This window comes from Monocercomonoides exilis (genome assembly GCF_001643675.1).
Source record: "Monocercomonoides exilis strain PA203 chromosome Unknown scaffold6-2077815, whole genome shotgun sequence".
Lineage (NCBI taxonomy): Eukaryota > Preaxostyla > Oxymonadida > Polymastigidae > Monocercomonoides > Monocercomonoides exilis.
The window spans coordinates 1018543-1037680 of NW_027150551.1; the positions used below are offsets into that span (position 1 = coordinate 1018543).

Here is a 19138-nt window from a genome sequence, read left to right on the forward strand (position 1 = left end):
ATTTTTTTGTTGAAAAAAAAGAAGGTTTATGAAAAAAATTATTTCTCCATCAATGAAATCAAATAACAAAAAAGATGTATATATTAAAATCCTTTAATTATTTCTATCTTTTCTATTCCCTAATAACGAAAAAAACAAAAAAATTCGAATTTTTAACACCAAAAAAGCTCTTATAATAAAGCCTTTCGAAGGAAAAAAAGACTCAAAATAAATATTTCAAATGGGCATGATTAAAAGAAATGCCTATTGAATCGATGTTAACCAAAATTTTAACACACAAAACAAAATAATAAATGAAAAATAAACATCTCACAATTTTTTATTTCTTGAATCCAGTCCAATAGATTTTGTTGGATTCATATAAAGTTGTGAAGTTATGTATTTATGTCGTATACGTGTGGTAACAGAAAGAGTTATCATTTCATCCTCATCATCATCATCTTTTGGCCTGATAAATCTAAAATATAAACATTTCACAAAAAAAGGAATTCCAATAAATATTGAAATGCAAATATTTTTCAAACAGATGTTGTACTGAGGCAATTGTTGGCATGGGTAACAAAAAGGGTTCTGTGCCTTTTGGGATGAAAGCATTTAAATGCGATTGAGTCAATTCTGCTGGAAGAATCGTTGGACGATCGCGATGAGATAATGCATAATAATCTTGAATGACATCAGTATCTTTTTTTCAAGCAAACAAATAATGAAAAAATAAAATTAATATTTATATTAAACTGGATGCATACAAGGAATATCGGGGCTACGAGAGCGAGGAGGTGGTAGACTAACACGAATGACATTAAATTTATTGCCTAAGTCATCTTGACCAATTGCTAATTTCGGATTTAACATCCATTTCCCTTCAACAATAAATCGAAATCCATGTGTTCCAGGACTAAGATTATACACAAGTCGCCACCGAATTGCTATTTTCTCTCCTGTTTCTGTTTTTTCAATAACGCGAACTGGATGCATAGGGATGCGCTCTGACCATTGATTGAATGTTCCACTTATATAAACTGCTTCGTTTCCAGTAGGCTCGCTCCATCTGAAAAAGAAGCAAACAAATAAACAAAGAAAATGTATTGACTGCAAATTTCCATACTCAAAGAGTGTAGGAACTTCCTCGATTTCCGGAACTTGCATTACATAAATTCTGTCAGATATGCTTCCTTCTTTTGGTGTTTCAAGTTCACTTTTTTCTGCTATTTCCCCAAATATAACAATGTTTTGATTATCATCCTTTTCAGATGATGACATAACTTAATTAATGAAAGCTCGTTAATTTATTTCTGATAAAATATATAATACGGGCTAATGATCAACGTTGGGAATTTATAGCAAATATATTTCTCTGAAGTTGCACAAATAGCATGAGTGAATCATCGGACACTGAAAAAAAACCTGTATATCCTGCAATAGTATTGATTCCGGGATGTGGAGGTTTCTGTATTTAGTGTTTGTTCAAATATTAACTTTTTAACAGGAAGCATCCTGAAGGTCCGAAATAAAAAAACATGGGAAACACACACAATATGGCCACGCATTACAATTGCAGATCAAACAATGGAAAGATTCATGGTTGGAAAGGTTAATACGAAATCTCTTGTTTACGAATGTCTAGATCCGGTTTGCTTCAATTTGCCACTTTGGATCCAATATTATCAACATGAAATTTTATAATCTTATCAATGCAAAAGGATTATATTGTGTATGTACCAGATGACAATTTTGGTCTTTATGCTTGCGATGAAGTATTCCCAGGTTCAGTACTTCCTCATGAGTTTGCAACGCATTCACCATTTAACTTAAAGTTTTGATTCATGTTTTTAATGTTTTATAAAGCTATCGAACATATTTCCACGACATCATCATGTTGCTGCAAAATAATGGTTATAAACCAGGAATTAATTTATTTGGATTCCCTTTTGATTGGAGGCAAGACTTATCACTTCATTCAACGCAGCAAAACTTGTTGAATAGAATTGAGCAAGCGTATCAAGCGTGCGGACAACAACAAGTTACAGTCTTGACTCATTCGTTGGGAGGGCAACTTTTTCGATTGTTTCTTCAGCTTCATCCAGAATTCTCATCACAAAGAATTAATCGCTGGATCGCACTTGCCTGTCCCTTTTTAGGGGCAGCTCGACATCTAAAGGAGTTTTTAAGCGGATATGCACTTGGGATGCCAGAGTTTATAATGAAAGAAAGATCGATGTGGAACGTTGCGACAACTGCTTTTGGAATGTACTGGTTTGTTCAGCCAGAAAACGTCCCGTTCTCACCAAAACTTGGAATTCGTGTAGAAATAGACGACGATTCGTCAGACACACGTGAAGAAGAGGATAAGAAAGACAAAGAAGTCAAAGGTGAGGGCTTTAAAGGAGCTGGAAAGAAATCACTGAATGAGGAGAGCCAAACAGAGGCATTTGATAAGGATAAATTCCTAGCTGAATGCAAAGAGGGAGAAGCCAACATTTCTGATTTAGCAGCTTCTGCTTCTGCTGCCACTCCATCTGCAGATGGAAATGATAACACGAACATTTCACAATCGCCTTCTTCAAATCAACTTCCAACTACTTCTTCGCCTATTTCTTTGTCTTCTGATTCAGCCGTTCACAATACAGATGCAAAAGAAGACCCAAAGCAATCATCAGACAACAAAAAGAGCACAGAGCAAGATAACAAAGCAGCAGCATCATCGGCAGCGGTGGTGGCAGCGGAGGAAGCAACAGCATCAAAAAAGGGAAAGAGGAAGCGCCACAAAAAGACGAAGTTCACAGACTACCTCTGGTTTTCGTATCACGTCGACAAGAACGGCTTCTGCTGGGATCTCGATGCACAGGAAGACAACTCTGCAGGAATAGACCCAAATGAAGTGTTCCAGTTCATCCCTGAACCGCCACACCACTCGCCTCTCCTCGATGCAGACGAAGATGTGCTCAGAGAAAGAGACAATTGCAGTGAAGATGCTGCTGCTGCAAATGCTGCGTTTTTGGATGCTTATGAGAACGAAGCGAATAAAATATCACTTTCTCCTTCCAACTACGATGCAAACTCTTCGCCTTCTTCAGCATTTCCAGTTTCTGCTTCTGGTCTTCCATCTCTTCCTCCTTCGTCATCCTCCACCTCAACTTCTTTGCTCTCCACACTCATCAACCCTTCAATCAGCAAGCCTACTGCCTCCTTCACCTCCAACGACCAATCATCCTCCTTCAACGAGACTGCTCACCACACCCCACACCATTCAGAGCTTCCTTCTTCGCAGCCTTCTTGTTCCCCTCGCCATCATGCTGGAATCATGTCTACTTTGTCTTCTGCCACGCCACAGTGCAATCAGTCGCCTTTCTCTTCTTCCTCCTCTCCTTCTGACCATTCTCAGCTGAGCACGGCCGTCTCTCTCTCAAACGTGTCGCCTCAGCTCGCACAGGCGCTTCAGCACCACAACAGCAATCATCAGAAGAATGCATCTCAATCACAATCAAATACACAATCCCAGTCTCAACCACAATCACAGCAAAACAAGCAGCAACAAGGTGATGTCATGCAGCTTGCCCAGCTGCCAGACTCAGCTAAAGTGCTGGCAGACAGCCGCTTGGCACTCGAATACGGGCCCATCTCAGCACTTCGTTTCCAGCCACGCTCTCCAATTGTGGCTGTAGAGAACTCAGTTGACTTGCATCAGTATCCTCAGCACATCCGATCATCTCCATTAGTTCTGTCTCCACAGCCGACTCTTCCACTGAATGAACTCTTCAGTGATCATGGCACAACACCTACACATACTTCTTCATCGTCATCTTCATCTCCTTCTTCTTCAACTTCTTCTTATTCACCTTCATCATCTTCTCCTTCAACTCAGTCAACATCTTCCTCTTCTTCTTCCTCTTCACCTTCGACTTCATCTGACGCAGTTCTAACTCCAATGTCCCATCTTTCATATGTCTCCTCGCCTGCCTTTGCTGTTTCTCCTCTCCACACCACATTTCTTCCAGGCTTCCCACTTCCGGAGCCTTCTTCCTTCCACACTGTTCTCCACAGCTCTTCAAAGCAGCACAAATTGTCTGAAAAGAAGCGAGAAAAGAGAGCAAAGCCACTCTGGTCGAACGAGTCGCAGAACATCGATGGGTCAAACACGATTCCTTCTTCTTCTGCATCGTCGCTTGCTACGGCACAAGAACAACAACAGCAGTCGCAACAACAACAAGTGCAAGGAAATCAACAAGGGCAAGAACAGCAGCAGAATCAGCAGCAATATCAGTCTCAACAACAACTACAGCAGCAACAACAACTGCCTTATCCTCAGTCAGAGAGCAACTCAGTTCCCCAGATCCTGACAGACTCCTCAAATGATGTCGTCTTTCCAGCAAGTGGCGTCAAACTCCATTCAGATCTCGTACGATCAGCTTCATCATCTGCATATTCAACGCCTTCTTCTATTCATTCGATTGGGTATACACCGGAACATTCAGTCTCACCGTGCTCAAATGCATCATTTGCATCGTATTTCAATGCGAAGTCGTCGCCGCTGCTTTTCATGCGGCCGTATCAACATGCACAGAAGAAGACGATTGGCATGAATCATTCAGTAAATGGGGGAAATGGACAAAACAATGAAAGTACATTGCAAACAAGCACAGATGTTTCATTGAAGGAGAAAAGTGTGCAAACATCGTTTGGACAGTCGCTGCTGTCGCTGAATGCTCTTTCAGACAAGGATCTGATGGAATATGCAGAAGAGAAAGCAGAAGATGAGGGAGACGATGCAGAAGATGAGTCTGAGTCTGAGTCTGAGTCTGAGTCAGAGGATGAGGACGAAGAGGACGAAGAAGAGGAAAGCAGGGACTCCAACCGATGTCAGACGAGCCTGACACAATCTTCCAATGAATCGAGCAATTCTCTGCTTCGCTCCTTATCTCCGCGGTATGACTCACTCCATGTTTCCACCCCGACTGCCATTTCGCCTTTCTCTCGCAGCAACTCCTCGTCTTCGCCTTCGTTCACGTCATCGCCAACCATCTTCAGGTCAACAGCAGAAGAGTCGTCGTCCACATTTTCGGCTGCTTCGACAGAAGTTTCATCACATTATGTAAATCCGCAGACGATGGCATCTCAATCAGCTGCTTCTTCATCTGCTTCTGCTTCTGTTTCACCAGGCTCTTTGTTTCCTGCTGTGAGTTATGCTCCGATTTCGACTTCAACTGTTACATCTACATCTACAAGCACTTCTAATTTGACTTCTGCTTCTTCTTCTGCTTCTTATTCAATTGCAAGTTCTGGTTCTGGTGCTGCTGCTGCTGCTGCTGCTGCTATATCTCCTTCGCATCAGCATCAACCGTCTGCAGCTGAAGAAGACAGAACAAAATCGTTTGTGATTCGAAGTGTGGAGAGAGTCGATAGCTTTGCAGGTGTTACGAATTCTGCGCATACTGTTTGCTTGGATCAGGAGAACAGAGATAAAAACGAGAAGAAAGACAAGAAAAAAAAGGCAAAAGATTCAGAAAATGACAGCAAAAAAATGAAAAAATCTGAGAAAGAAAAAGAGAAAGAGAAAGAGCAGCTTGCCAAAGCAGCGAAGAATGCAATGTCTTTGTTCTTCTGTGCACCTTCGAATGTCGTCGACTCATCGCTTTGGCGTCCAACGCAGTATGAGCAGAATCTGATGGAGCTCTTTCTGTTTCTGCACCGTCCAATCAACAGAGAGATCTGGACTCCACCAATCACGTTCCAGGCGATCCAGCAGCACATTCGGTATTTCTCGAGTCTTCCGCTGAATTTGGACTCGATGGGGATTAAGCTGTTCAACATATTCGCTTCGGGGAATGGGACGGCGTGGCATTGCCTGGTGGATGTGAGGAAGAAGGACATAAGGAAAGAGAAGAGGAGGCAGGAAAAGGAGAGGAGAAAAGCAGAAAAGATGAAAGTAAAAGAGGAGAAGAAAGCGAAAGCGGGGAGTGAGAAAGAAGGAGATAGCGAAGTTGCAGTGAATGCGAATGCAAATACAAATGCAGAAGACAACAAGCTATTCGACAAAGACGGGAGATTGGAAGGCGAAGAGTACAAGTCCTTCTCTTCATTCACTTCGCACCCAGCTTTTGCACAGCTGACGCCCCGAGTCATCAGAAATGCTAAACAGTATTGGACAGAGATCGATGGAGACACGACAGTTCCTTGCTTCTCAGGTGCGAATGACAGGTTGGGTGCTGTTGCGCGCTTTGAGATCAAAGGCTCGAATCACACACGCATCTTGTGGGATAAGAGGACGATGAATCTTTTGTGTGCGATTTTGGACTTGCCGATGCCGTATCCGAATTACAGATAAGATTATTATGATTGTTGCTTTTGCTTTTGTTGATAAAGAAAGAAGGATGAAAGAAAGCTTTTTGGCACATTTTTTTCAAAATTTCGGTTGGGAACAAATAATGTATTTTTTCAACATTATTTGTATTCAGCTATCAATCGAGATGAAGTTGCGTTATTTATTAGGAAAATTCGGTGCAGTCTTTTTCACTATTTTATTTTAAGAATTTTCACTCTGTTTTATTAGAATATTTCATTTGTATGTAAACATTTTCAGCAAGTTGATTTCAGCTATTCATTTTATAATTTTTTTTGATATTGCCTTTTATGGTGTCAAGACGTTAAGTATTGCAATTGCTTTAATTTCTTTTATCACCTAAGTTACACCTCAGTTGGGATGTTCAATTTTTGAATATTTTTACAGATTATAAAATGATTTTGTATGTGATCACTCCATTTTTTATTTGTGTTTAGCTTTGGATTTTTAAATTGAAGTATGATTTTTGCAGTATTTTTTTTTTCCTTTTATTTTGAATTTGCTATGCTTACCAAAGCATTTCGGCATTTCTCATGGAGCGGTAAATAAAAAAAGGATTAAAAAAAGAAAGAAAGAGATAAATATTTTCTTTAAAGAAAGATTTTTATTTACAGTTTTTTTTTTTCCATCAGCTTTCTATAAAATACCTCAATTTTTCTTTCTGTTAAAGAATGAAAAATCACAAGATTGCATAGAACAAACGAAAAAAATTAAAAAAGCAATTCGCATAATTGCTTTTTGAGTAATATTTGTAATCCACAAATAAAAATCCTAAAAAATAAAATGCAAAATTTTAGAAATACTTTAAAAATAACAATAAAATTCTTCAATACTGTTTAAACATCGTTAAATAAGGAGATCATCAAAATAACACAAACCTCCATTATTAAGCTGAAATAACAATAAAAAAGAAAGAAAGTTACAACACAGAATGAATCAAGAGAATTGCAAATGATCCAAAAATAATATCACATTCAAGCTTGCTTTCAGCGGATTGATAATGAATGGCACAAAAGATTCAACACGCAACAAACATAAACATCAATTTCAATTTAAAAAAAAGAAAAAAGAAAACAAGCAAAAAGAATTGTCTATGCCATTGGCACACTTTAAAAAATAAAATATAAAAAAAAATAAAAAAATAAAATACATTGAAAGACATATCAAATCAACCAAAAAAGAATTATAGGCATGTCACATATATTAAAGCACACACAAAAAAACATCAATAAACAACATAAACACATATTTATAAAAAGAAAAAAAGATAAATGATTTATTTTATTTATAAGAAATTATAAACGAAAGCAAACATAAAAAAAAAAAAATAATCGATTTACAATATTACAGAAAATACTTCACGCACTCAATTTTTGTTCAGTTGCTCACAAAATTGGACAAAAACTTCACAAGTAACACACACAAAGAGCAGCATTTATTTGTAACGGTAATGCCATTGGAGATCACAAGCACATCCTTAACACAACCAGACCCAACTGAATTAGATTGAAAAGCAAGCAATAAAGAACAAAACGCTGAATGAAAACAAATCAATTGATGGATGAGAACAAATATTTGGTTCAATCAGTGAAATAAATAGAATTATCAAAAAAATAAAAATTTGAACGTTGTTGAATAAAATGAGCGAAATTGCGAACAGCTTGTCAAAAAAACAGAACATGGGAAAATAACAGCATAACTGTTGGCAGTTAAAAAAAAGGTGGGAAAAATGGAGGAGGGACTGGAAAATTGCGTGTGCGTTTGCATTGCTTGAAAAAATGCTCCGAAAGAAGACTTTCTGTAACAAAAAAATAACTTGTGTGATCATTGCAAGTGAGTATGATGATGTTCTGAGCAAAAAGAAATTAAAAATGATGTCAATTTAACAGCATTTAAACAAAAAGGAAGAAGTTCAATTGTAACAACAGGAAAATGAAGGATGTTTGGTCGTATGAAGCATAACATGAATGAGGTGCGATGAAAAGGACTGCAGAGCTAACACTGCTATCCAATCTAATTATGATTGTAACTTTTTCATTTACAATTCTTTTTTTTTTCCATAAAAATTTTCAGTGAAAATTGTAAAATTGTGTTGCTAACAACAACAACAATGGGGGAAAAGGGCTGTGACGTTGTGAATTCTGTGCTGCTCAAACAAAAACCTGATCTTTATCAACATACTGTTATTCTTTTCTTTTTCACAAATGCATCAGGAACAAGATAGTTTGTAATACACGTTTCAATAGATATTCCAAATGACATTAATTTTAATTGGGGAATTGGTAGAATGTTCATCATATACATACAGACAGGCATACATACACAGACAGACAGATGGAAATAGACAGAAATAGATTGAAACGTGTGGTGTTGACAAATGCAAATGTCCACTTTGCGCCTTCTCAAATAAAACTGATTTAGAAATAAAAAAAAGATTAGCTATTCTTTCTTCTTTGTAAAACAACCAGGGTTTTCTGGGCTTGAAGGCAGTGAATGAGGCATATGTTTGGTTTTCGTGAGCGGCGCATCTGGAAAATACGAAGCATTTGAAGGCGGAGTGCAAGAAATAAACATTGGAGGAGAGGAAAAATAGGAAGAGTTTTGTGCTTCGGTGGAAAAATAGACTTTTCTGTCGGAACAACCGGAGGAATTGTATTGTTTGTAAGGAAGAAAGGACAGAACAGGAGAAGATGCAGGCGAAGGAGAAGGAGAAGTGATGGAAGAAGGGTTGGGATAAGAAGATAGATTAGAAGAGGAGGAGAAAGAAGCAGAATTACAAGAAGCAGAAGAGGAAGAAGAGGAAGAGGATGAAATACATGAAGAAGAAGATGATGATGATGAAGACGAAGATGAATTCATCGACCTGTAGTCATTACTCGAATTCAAAGATGGAGACGAAAGTGCATTTGGCGAGCGATGCTGGTGTTGTATCTGATTCGGGTGTGAAGGCGCTTGCAACTGCGGATTTTTGAACAGCACACCAGAAGATGGAGGCAAAGCAAAGGAAGACGTAAACACAGGAGAACTGGAAAGAAAATAAGAAGAAGAAGTTGAAGAAGAAGATGATGTGGAAGGCTGCGATGTCAAAGAAGGTGATCCGCAATAAGGAAGTATAGTTGAGCCCAATGGTGAAGACATACCAAAATACGTTTGACTTGGTGAATTAGAAAACTCCATCTGTTTCAAAGAAGACTTTTGCGCAGCCAAACCCGCCAGCGAAAACGACGAGGACTGTAAAAGCGGAGGTTTTGAGGATAGTTTCGCTACCAATGGCGAAGATGAACTAGAAGCAGCAGCTGCTGCTGCTGTGGAAGAAAGCGAAAGCGACGGGAGCGAATGCGAGCCGACGCTTGACAAGGCAGCGATTGTGGGTGTGATGCGTGTCTCGACAATCGGGTTGAATGGAAGCGCCTGGAAGTCGATGTTAGCACGGGAGGTGGCAGTGGAGCGAGAGGTCGGCGGGGTTGGTGGGCGAGGCGCGAGTGAAGAGCACTCACAGAAATAAGGAGAGTGAGGCACCGCCTGCCATCGCGGGCTGCCGTCTGACTGGTTGTCTGATGCGTCGTCTGCTCTGTCGTCGAATCTGCTTTCTGATCTGTTTTCTGATCTGTTTTCTGTTCTGTCATCAGATTTGGACAGAGAAGAGACCGAATGCGACGGGTTGTGCAGCTGCGGCAGGAAGATGCGTGAGTGCGAAGACATGTTGGCTGAAGTGTCGCTCTGCATCGGATGCTTCGACGCCAATTTGGAATGGAACAAGTTCAGCTTCGGAATCGCAATTGGTGCAGGTTTTGTGTGTGAAGACAGATGGTCGAAGTGAGGAGGAGACGAAACAGCACTGAAAAAGGGGGAAGAAGCTGGTGAGAATGTGGGGGAAAGCGAAAAGGAAGGGGAAGGTGATGGCGTTGGTGAAGGAGAAGGCGAAGAGGAAGGGGAAGGAGAGGGAGGAGAAGGGGAAGGGGAATGGAAAGGAGAAGGAGAAGGTGTTGGGAACGGGGAAGAAGAAGGAAATGAAGAAGTCGATGGAAACGACGACGACGGTGGAAGCGTGGAAGGAGAAGGTGTTTCAGAGCCCGGGGTAAGCGAAGGCGACGGGAACTGGGGGATTGTAGAAGTGATGCTCACTGCATTGGAATTTGACAGGCAGAAAGCAGAGGGACGAGGCGGAGTCGAAAGAACAGGCGCATTTTGAACGGCCGTCTGTGAAAGCGAACGAAGAGGTGCTTTGTTTGACTTGGAGCCACTTAAAGAAGGAAGATAAGCATCAGGGTTGTTTGAGAAGGACATTGACTTTGTGTGTTCTTTGGGTGAAGTTGAGGTTATATTATAAGGAGAAGATGTGGAAGAAGAAGAAGAAGAAGTTGTCTGTTCAGCAGCCGATGAGTCCTCAATCGCCTTTGAAAGCAGAGAAATCACAGAGCATGTTGAAAGCTGGTTGATTGGAGCATTGCTGCCTCCATAGCCATAACCACAGCAAACACCTCCGAAGTTCGCAGGAGCAAGTGGAGACATTGGTGGAGATGTGATGACAGAAGAAGAGGAAGATGAAGATGATGATGATGATGATGAAGAAAGCAAATCAGAGGAAGCTGCTGTGGCAGCTGTGGAAAGGGATGCAGTAGACAAGTTGTTCAGATGTTTTGCGCGGAATCCGTCGTATGGCTGGATGGTGTCTGCGCCGTGGGAGATGGATGAGGCAGGCAGCACGATAAATGAAGGGGATTTGACTGTGTCTTCGCTCAGCGCATTCTCTCCACAGGCATTGCTGTTGCTAACACTGACACTGATGCTGTTGTTGATGCTATCCCCGCCTTCTTCTGAACTCGACCCCAGAAACGAAAGCGAAGGGCTTCCGAACGACGTGTCTACAGCAGTCACATACGTCGACAGCGGCTTCAAAGTGTATTTGGACTTGTCTGCTTTGTTTTTCTCCTTCCTTCTTTGAAGCTCTTGTTCAAGCTCCCGCTTAATTCTTAATCTCCTTTCTGCTTTGCATTTGTCTCGAATGAGCAAGTCCACTCTTTCATCGCTGTTATAATTACTTCCATCTCCTTCACTTTTTGCCCAATCTTCGCGACATTTCGCCTCATTTGCCTTTTTCACAGAAGAAGTTGTGTTTCTTTCGTCTTCTGTTTCGCAGTGGTGATAATGATGGTGAAAGTGTCTGTGCTGTCCTTGTTGCCCTTGCTGCAGATGATTAGACAATCCATTCGATTCCTCTCTCTTGTTGTCTGGCAATGAAGACACAGGAGCCACACCTGCTGCATTCGATGCTGAGATAACCGTGGGGAAATGCGAAGACAAAGACGACGGCTGAATCACCGTCGAACTTCTGACTCGTTTGGAGCTGTCATACGGCACAACCTCAGTCACAAGCGGAATCTGTGGTGAGTTAAGCAACTTAGCTGCTGTGTGCTTCGGCTTCAAATCAATTGAATCAGAAAACCTTCGTTGTGTGTTGTTCTTGATCCTTGAGTGCATGCTCTTCTCTTCTTTATCTTCCATTCGATCTCCTCCTTCTCTTCTTTCTCGCTCATTCATTTCCACTTTCTCTTCAAATTCTTTCTTTGCCGATCGCTCAGAACTTAGCGACAGCAAAGATCCATTCAGCACGTCAACAGAATTCTGCCTTTTCCTCTCCAATTTTGGCTGCTCTGGTGATTTTTGCCCAGCCAACAAGGCTTTGCTTGAATGTTCGCTTCCTCTGTGCTCTCCAACGCAGATTCTGTGCTTTCGGTGGTACTGTGACACTTTGTGCAGCGTTATCAGCCAGTCTGAGTGGGCGCGGCTCATGCACTGCAGCAGAACTGACTGTGGTGGGTACTTCAAAAGAGGAGGCGCAGAAGGACGAGAAAGATGGACGCCAGCACTTTTTGGCAGGCTGTTCACACAAGGTGATGTTTGCTGGTTCTTTCGCGCCGGCGGGCTTTGAGGCAAGCGTAGGGGCGGAAGAGGCGCCAAGTGTGGATTGGCTGATAAGTCCTTGCAATGCCACGGCTGAACACTTTCGTCTGATTCGTCTTCAGTCAATCTCTGCCTCGAAGGGAAAAGCGACGATGGCTCGTCAAACACAGGCGAGCTAAATGGCGAAACCAACGTCAAGCGTGGCATTTGCATAAAACGAGTTTTGCTCGAAAATCCGCTTTTAAAGTGCGTTTGCCCTTTCTCGGATAGTTGCATATCAGTCTGTTGAGATAATTGCTGTTTTGTGGGCCTTCCGTTTGTTGTTTCAAGTGAAAATGCATCACTTCCCGACTTATCTTTTTCATACGTCAAAGAGATCTGCGAAAATGTCTCTTCAAGTGTAAGTGCTGTCTGCTGTTCGGAATCTGTAGAATCGAGAACATTCACATGCTTATTAAATGATAGACGGGTCTTTGAACGAAGATGCGGGGCACTACAAAGCACAGAGCAGCACGCATTGAAATATGTATTCTCCAGCACATACGCTTCTTCATACAATTGTGGTGTTAATGCAACAGTTGGAAGATTCTTCTCAAATTCTTTTAATTGCTTTTCAAAAGAAGGACGCATTCTTGTTCGGCGTAGAACAGAAATAACACTAATAGCTTTTTCAGCCAGCCATCCATAACGTCTCATTAAACAAGCAGCTGCAACAAACAGAGAGCGCGATTGACCATTGTAGGAATGAATTAAAACAGCATCAAAATTAGCAAGTGCCTCTCCAACAAATTCATGAAGAGTTGTAATGTTATAATCATCCTTATCAAAAAAATACGATTGATCATTGTCTTCCAAGAAAAATGTGAGGTATTCTCTTCCGAATGACAAAAATTGGTTTGAAACTTGCGTCCCTGCGCAATTGACAATATGTGTGATATGGTTTGATGTTATAAACTGATACATAAAATATCCAAATATCAAAAAATAACATAAATCAATTATAAAATTCACAAAGAATTTCAAAATACTTCTTGACATGTCGCAGCTTCCATTCCTCCCAAATAAAAACTCAAGCAGATCCGAGAAACAGGAGGAAGAGGCTTCACTATTCCAGGCTCTTCCTTTCCACCATTTTGATTTTTCATATTAAAATTAAGAAATTCGTTTCACAAAAGTTTTTCGAAAATCAAACGCAAAATCTTGTAAAGAAAAAGATCAATAATGATATAACAAAAAAATTAATGCTATAAAAATCGCATCAAAAGAAAAATTTTTTTTAGTGAAAATCACCGCAAACAGTTATTGAATTCATTGACATTTGAATACGAGTAATTGTTTTTGATTTCTTCAAATACTTTTATAACACATTTTGCATAGATATTTATATTTTTTGTATCATTTTGTTAACAAAAAGAAAAAATTCTTTAATTGAAGAAATGAGCGAAAATACATAAATTTGCAACGGTCAAAAAAAATTCTTATAAATTAATCTTTGCTAGAATTAACTGAGGAATTTTTTATTTGTTGTCGATTATTGAAACGATAAACCCATACACAAATTTTTGAAATGAGATCCACAAGACAAAACAACAAAATATCACCTCCTTTATTTAAGGTACAGATTTTTTATTTTTTTATAAACAAGTGATGTAATTGCTCAAATTTTTAAATGATTTTTGTTAATTAACATCCTTAAAATTTAAATTTTATTTTATGCGTTCAAAAAATTGAAACGACATTTAATAAAATGGTAATTCGTTTGAAAACATAAAGGAATCAATAATAGAAGTCGTTGATAATGAAAGTGTGGTTTCACTTTTGTAAGTTCAATTTTTTAGCGATTCAAATTTTAAATTATAACAGCGACAAAAGCACTAAGTGAGTTATTGACACAATTGCAGTGTGATTTTATCAGCTTAATGAAAAACGCTTTAATGAGGTTTCTAGCATACTAAAAGGTAAAACTGATGAGTTGATTGTGATCTCAAAAGAAATCGACTCTTTATTAAATCAGTTTGTTGGAAAGATGGAAGTTGTTCCTCCTTATATACTAAATAATATTTTAAAAGAAGGGAAAACTGTGTTTAAAGAATCAACGAACGATGAAGTTATCACATCATACGCTTCTGTAATGGCACAAATAACTGATGTATTATCTTATTCTGCACGGCACAGAAAATTAAGGAAGGTTGAGATGCAGCCATCAGCAAAAGAAAAAAGAACAAAGCGCGTTAGTTCTATTAAAAAAAGTGTTGAAGCAAAAACTCAGTATACATCAGATTTTCTAAATTCACCACTTTTGCAAAGTGTGATCTTTGATGGTGGAATTATTTCAAATCTTGTGGAACGAATACTTGTCTCAGAAGAAGACGGTGTCCTACGAGCTCTGTCGCGGCTGGTTCTCAACTTTGTAAAGATGGCAGATGCAGACGGCATTTGGGCGATGTGGAAAAATAATCTGCTTGATGGGATTGATTCGCTTCTTGTGCGATGTCAAAGCTGTGAAGGATTAACCGATGCTATAACTTCATTACAGCTGGCACAAAACATGGGGAAAAATATTCAAAAAAAGAAATATTTGGATTGGGAGAAGGATTTTAAAAAGTACAATTTTGAGTCTGTTTTGGGAGAAATTGCAGTGGGAAATAAAATCAGAGGAATTGTTCGAGAAGAAATGAAAACTCATTCACGACCTTTCATGGACCGTCCCAGTATTCAGTGTGAGATCGAGGAAGAAGAAGAGATGTGCTTGTCTTCACCATTGAACGAGGTTGCAGATGAAAAGATTCAAAGAGAAGATCGAATAATTGATGAAAATTGTGAAAATGATAATAATAGAAAAATGAATGATAAAGAGAAAGAAAAAGAAAAAGAGAAGACAAAAATCATTGTTGCAAGCGCTGAGCAACATCCTTGCGATGAAAAAAGAAAACAAAAAGTTGAATTAGCTCCTGAAACTACGTTTGAAGCTTGCTCTTGCAAAATGAAATCCTCGACTTCAAAGCCAGGGGTAGGAACAGAATTGTATTTATCACAAGCATCTGCATTTCAAAAAGTGAAGACGAAGTCGTTTCTGCCATATTCTGTTCGTTTAAAAGCAATTCGTGCTCTTTCAAGCGAATGGGAATACTTGTTTTCTTTCAAATCTTCAAGCAACTATGTACGTGTTATTGCCGATGGGTTGATGCTTCCAGAAGGAGCGGAAGAGGAATATTTGAAAAGAAAGAAAAGGAATTCACAAGAAGATGTTTCTAAAGGAGAGAAAGAAAATGATTCATTTGATAAAATCGATGAATATGATGATATTATTGAATTATCGAATGGAAATATTAATATTCTTCAGATACAAGATTGTATTTATTGCCTCAAATATTTTATAAAAGTGCAAAGTTTGTATCTTTTATATGCATCTTTCAATTTCTTTAAATGGTCTATCATTTGAAAATAAATTTTTAAAATAATTATTGTTATTATTTGCATTGTAATATTGTTTCACGTTAACGACTGCCCAGCATATTCACCAAATTATATCCCCCTTTCTGATGGTCTGTTCATAACAGTAATGAACTTGTTAATTAGATTGAACAAGTATGTAAATTACTTATATTGAAAGAAATTTGTTATTTATTCGAATTATTGTGGACTGCACATTTTCTTAATATATTTTTTTTGCACTTGAATTCATTTCAACAGGTTTCCAGATCAACTGTTTTTCTGTTTGTCAAGTAGTTGCATTGAAGCACTTTGTTACTATAACCGAATTAAGTCGAAGAAGTTTTTTTTACCGTTGTTTATGAAGCAGCTGATGGAAGATTTGGACAAAGTGGAAGAGGAAATGAAAAAAGTTACTGCGAAAGATGAAGAAAGCAAAAAGGAAAGGGAAGAGGAAGAATATATGATCGTCTGTACAAGCAATACATCAAACCTTCAAAATGAGGAACAAAATTTTGACAAAGAATATTTGCCTTTCAATCGAGTGAAAATGCCTTTGTTTACGAAATATGAAACGGCAACAGAATATGAATTCGATTATAACTTGAAAAAGAGATTGCATTTTCACGAAACGGACAAATTCTTGTATCATTTGCTGAACATGCTTCATCATTATGATCCGAGTAATAATTTTGATTATGAACCTATTGAGGGAAAAGACAAAATAACTGTTCCATTGTATCATTATTCTTTTGCAGCACTATCTTTTAATCACACACTAAAGTGTATTTCTGCTATTTATCCACCTGAAGATCTTGATTGTGAAGAAATTGTCGTTTGTCCATATTTTCAAAGGTTGGTCAACAGAATGAAGCATCCTTTTCCTTTGCAATCACCTGTTGGTATTCTGAATTTGAAGTGCGATGCTTTTCAGATTCAAACACTTGAATCTGTTCAGCAAGTGATTGATGTGTTTGTGCTGCATATGTTGACAAATGTGGGGAAAGAACTATCGTTTATATTTGAAATGGGATATGTGAATGTTCTTTTTGAGTGGCTGGTCAATGGCAGAGACACTGATCCGCAATTACTATTTTATGCGGTCCAGGAGATACGTGAAAAATGCATAATCTTCATAGATGCTGCAAGAAAAATGCGAATTAAAGAAGGAACTGAATACAATGAAATGTTGATTTCTGTGAATGAAAGTGCAGAAGACAAAAACGCAGGACATTGGCAACTAGCTCGGTCAATCGATTTCCAGCTGACTTCAATGGTAGAAACAGATGTGTGTTTTGATCACGAGCCTCGTCTATTAAAATATGAATATCAAGTACCAAAAAAATGCCAACTGCAATTGATAAACCTTGACGAGGATAAAGAAGAATTATTGAAAGGAGAAAATGTAGGAGCTCATCTTCTTCGAATGGTTGATGACATTATCGAAGAAAAAGGAATCCGTGATCTTGTTGAAGCAACACCTCAAACAAGGGAAATTCAACTTTTTTGGTTTTGTTCTGGAACTTTGCCAAAGACGTTTAGGGTTTATTTAGGTTTATTTAAAGACTGTGACAAAATCAGTTTTCTCTGTAAGCTTCCATCTGTTAGTTTTGAGTTACCACCAGTTGATCTGTTTTCATCTTCCAGTCGTCATTCTGAAGATCGTTATTATTATTATGAGACGTTAGATATATCTAATTAACAATTATGGTTCAAAATAAATATGAATATGTTTTATTGATTTCATTTTTGTTTTGATTATTTATAAAAAGAAGATAAAAAACTTTTTTTTTTCCTTATGCTTTTATAAACATTTTCATTCTAGAGAATCCTTTGTTCGTATTTGTTCCAACAAATTTTATAATATTTTTCAATTTTTAAAAAACGAATTTTTAATGGTGAACTGTTTTTTGAAGGTTTTTGTCTTTGGTGTATAGAGAAAGTTTCTTTAACATCACGAGAAAATATGATTGCAGTTAATATAGCTGTATGATTTTTGCTTTTATTTTTCAGCCATACATCTTGAGATTTTTGTTTCTATTATATATATTTGTCTGTTCAAACTTCGTAACTTTTCATCCCTGAATCTTTTCTTCTTCTTCTTTTCTTTTCTTTTCTTTTCTTTTCTTTTTTTTTTTTTTTAATTGATTATATTCAAATTTTAATGTTAAAAGAGTCTTATCATAAAAGTTTCATCTCTTTATTTTTCAGTTTTTCAATTTGGTTTGTTAAATAGATAGATTTTTAAAAATTCAAAATTTTTGATAATCATCTTATCATAGAAAATCCATTTCTTTTTTAATAAATATTGATAATTGACTTTTTAATATTTATAAACATAAAATACATCATTCAAAAAATCATAATTGGCGAAAACTTTTTCTGAAATAGGATAACAAACTTTTATAAATACTCTTTAACTTTTTGGAGATTGAATAACAAAGTTTTGTATTTCAAAAGCAAACCTTTTCTCGATACTCACAAAAAATATTTGCTCAAAAAACCTTTTTTGAGTTTTTCGTCTGGGTGATGTTTTTTGTAGTCATTTCTATTTACAGAGTGTTTATCCTTCAAAGGTTTTCTTTTTTTGGAGATGAATTATTCTTTAATATGAAATTTTCAAAATAATAATTAAATATGACAAAGCTTTTGATGATATTCAGGAATAAATTATCTTTGAAAGGAGTAATTTATTTTCGGAATATATTTATTATTATCTTAAATGAATTCACCAACCGAAATTTTTCACAGAAAAAATATGGATTCAATTATAATCTCTTATTTATTCCTACTTTGAGTAACTTTTTTGAAATTCACAAATCATGAATGTTCATATCAAAATTATTATTTGATAATTTAATAAGTTTCTGCTTTGCATAATTCAAATTCAGCAAGAGCGGAACTCACTTTTCTGATTAAATGTTCAAGTATTTTGGCTTGTGGAATGGCAAATTTTGACAAAAGAATGGCATGGATTGATAAATAAATTTTTTGATTGATTGAACCTGAAGATTATGTTTCTGTGACAAGACAAGGTGAAAAATAATTCGTCTGTCACATATAAATTAATAAATGGGGGAAATTTTGAACTTTCAAGCTTTTTTTGCACAAAGAACTAAAAAATGTTTTACTCATAACATGGCTGATCTTTTTTGAAATTAAACTTTTGTTCGAGTTTTGATCATAATTTTGTTTTCAATGGGATTTTTGTCGAAATTAGTTTTTGCAATAGCAATATCATAAACAATAAGTGTTCCCTATTTCAACTCATTTTTTTCAAAATCCCATTGAGATTAAATTTTTGATCAAAACTCGAACGAAAATATGATTTCAAAAAGGATCAGCCAAATCATAAGTTTTTCGAAACTTGTTTTATCCAATAAAAGAAGAACAAATTGAATTCGTTTCTTCCGTTGATTTCAAATGATTTTTCATTTACATAGCTTTAAGACATATTTGGAAAAA

At 37.4% G+C, this 19138-nt stretch overlaps 5 protein-coding genes across 5 annotated transcripts; 3 read left to right on the top strand and 2 right to left on the bottom strand.

Moving 5' to 3' along the window:
• Positions 1–83: 83 nt before the first annotated feature.
• Positions 84–1311, bottom strand: MONOS_459 (putative glycoside hydrolase). The gene is made up of 4 exons (XM_067874676.1): positions 1106–1311; positions 747–1048; positions 525–681; positions 84–457 (listed from the first exon to the last, which is right to left on the bottom strand). The coding sequence occupies exons 1-4, from the start codon at positions 1258–1260 to the stop codon at positions 310–312; spliced, it is 762 nt and encodes a 253-aa protein (XP_067733849.1). The 5' UTR covers positions 1261–1311; the 3' UTR covers positions 84–309.
• A 5-nt stretch (positions 1312–1316) lies between these two features.
• MONOS_460 (putative phospholipase A1) lies at positions 1317–6908 on the top strand. Its single transcript, XM_067874688.1, has 4 exons — positions 1317–1443; positions 1487–1629; positions 1701–1783; positions 1846–6908. Exons 1-4 carry the CDS (start codon positions 1374–1376, stop codon positions 6320–6322), a joined length of 4773 nt encoding a protein of 1590 aa, XP_067733850.1. The 5' UTR covers positions 1317–1373; the 3' UTR covers positions 6323–6908.
• A 1488-nt stretch (positions 6909–8396) lies between these two features.
• MONOS_461 (putative phosphatase) lies at positions 8397–13386 on the bottom strand (the record flags this gene model as incomplete). Its single annotated transcript, XM_067874699.1, has 2 exons — positions 8397–13195; positions 13270–13386. The coding sequence occupies 2 exons, from the start codon at positions 13384–13386 to the stop codon at positions 8777–8779; spliced, it is 4536 nt and encodes a 1511-aa protein (XP_067733851.1). The 3' UTR covers positions 8397–8776.
• Positions 13387–13793: 407 nt separating this feature from the next.
• Positions 13794–15683, top strand: MONOS_462 (uncharacterized protein; the record flags this gene model as incomplete). Its single annotated transcript, XM_067874710.1, has 4 exons — positions 13794–13856; positions 14015–14045; positions 14105–14141; positions 14189–15683. Exons 1-4 carry the CDS (start codon positions 13809–13811, stop codon positions 15681–15683), a joined length of 1611 nt encoding a protein of 536 aa, XP_067733852.1. The 5' UTR covers positions 13794–13808.
• Positions 15684–16034: 351 nt separating this feature from the next.
• On the top strand, positions 16035–17375 carry MONOS_463 (uncharacterized protein; the record flags this gene model as incomplete). Its single annotated transcript, XM_067874720.1, has 1 exon — positions 16035–17375. The coding sequence occupies one exon, from the start codon at positions 16035–16037 to the stop codon at positions 17373–17375; it is 1341 nt and encodes a 446-aa protein (XP_067733853.1).
• Between the last annotated feature and the right edge of the window lie 1763 nt (positions 17376–19138).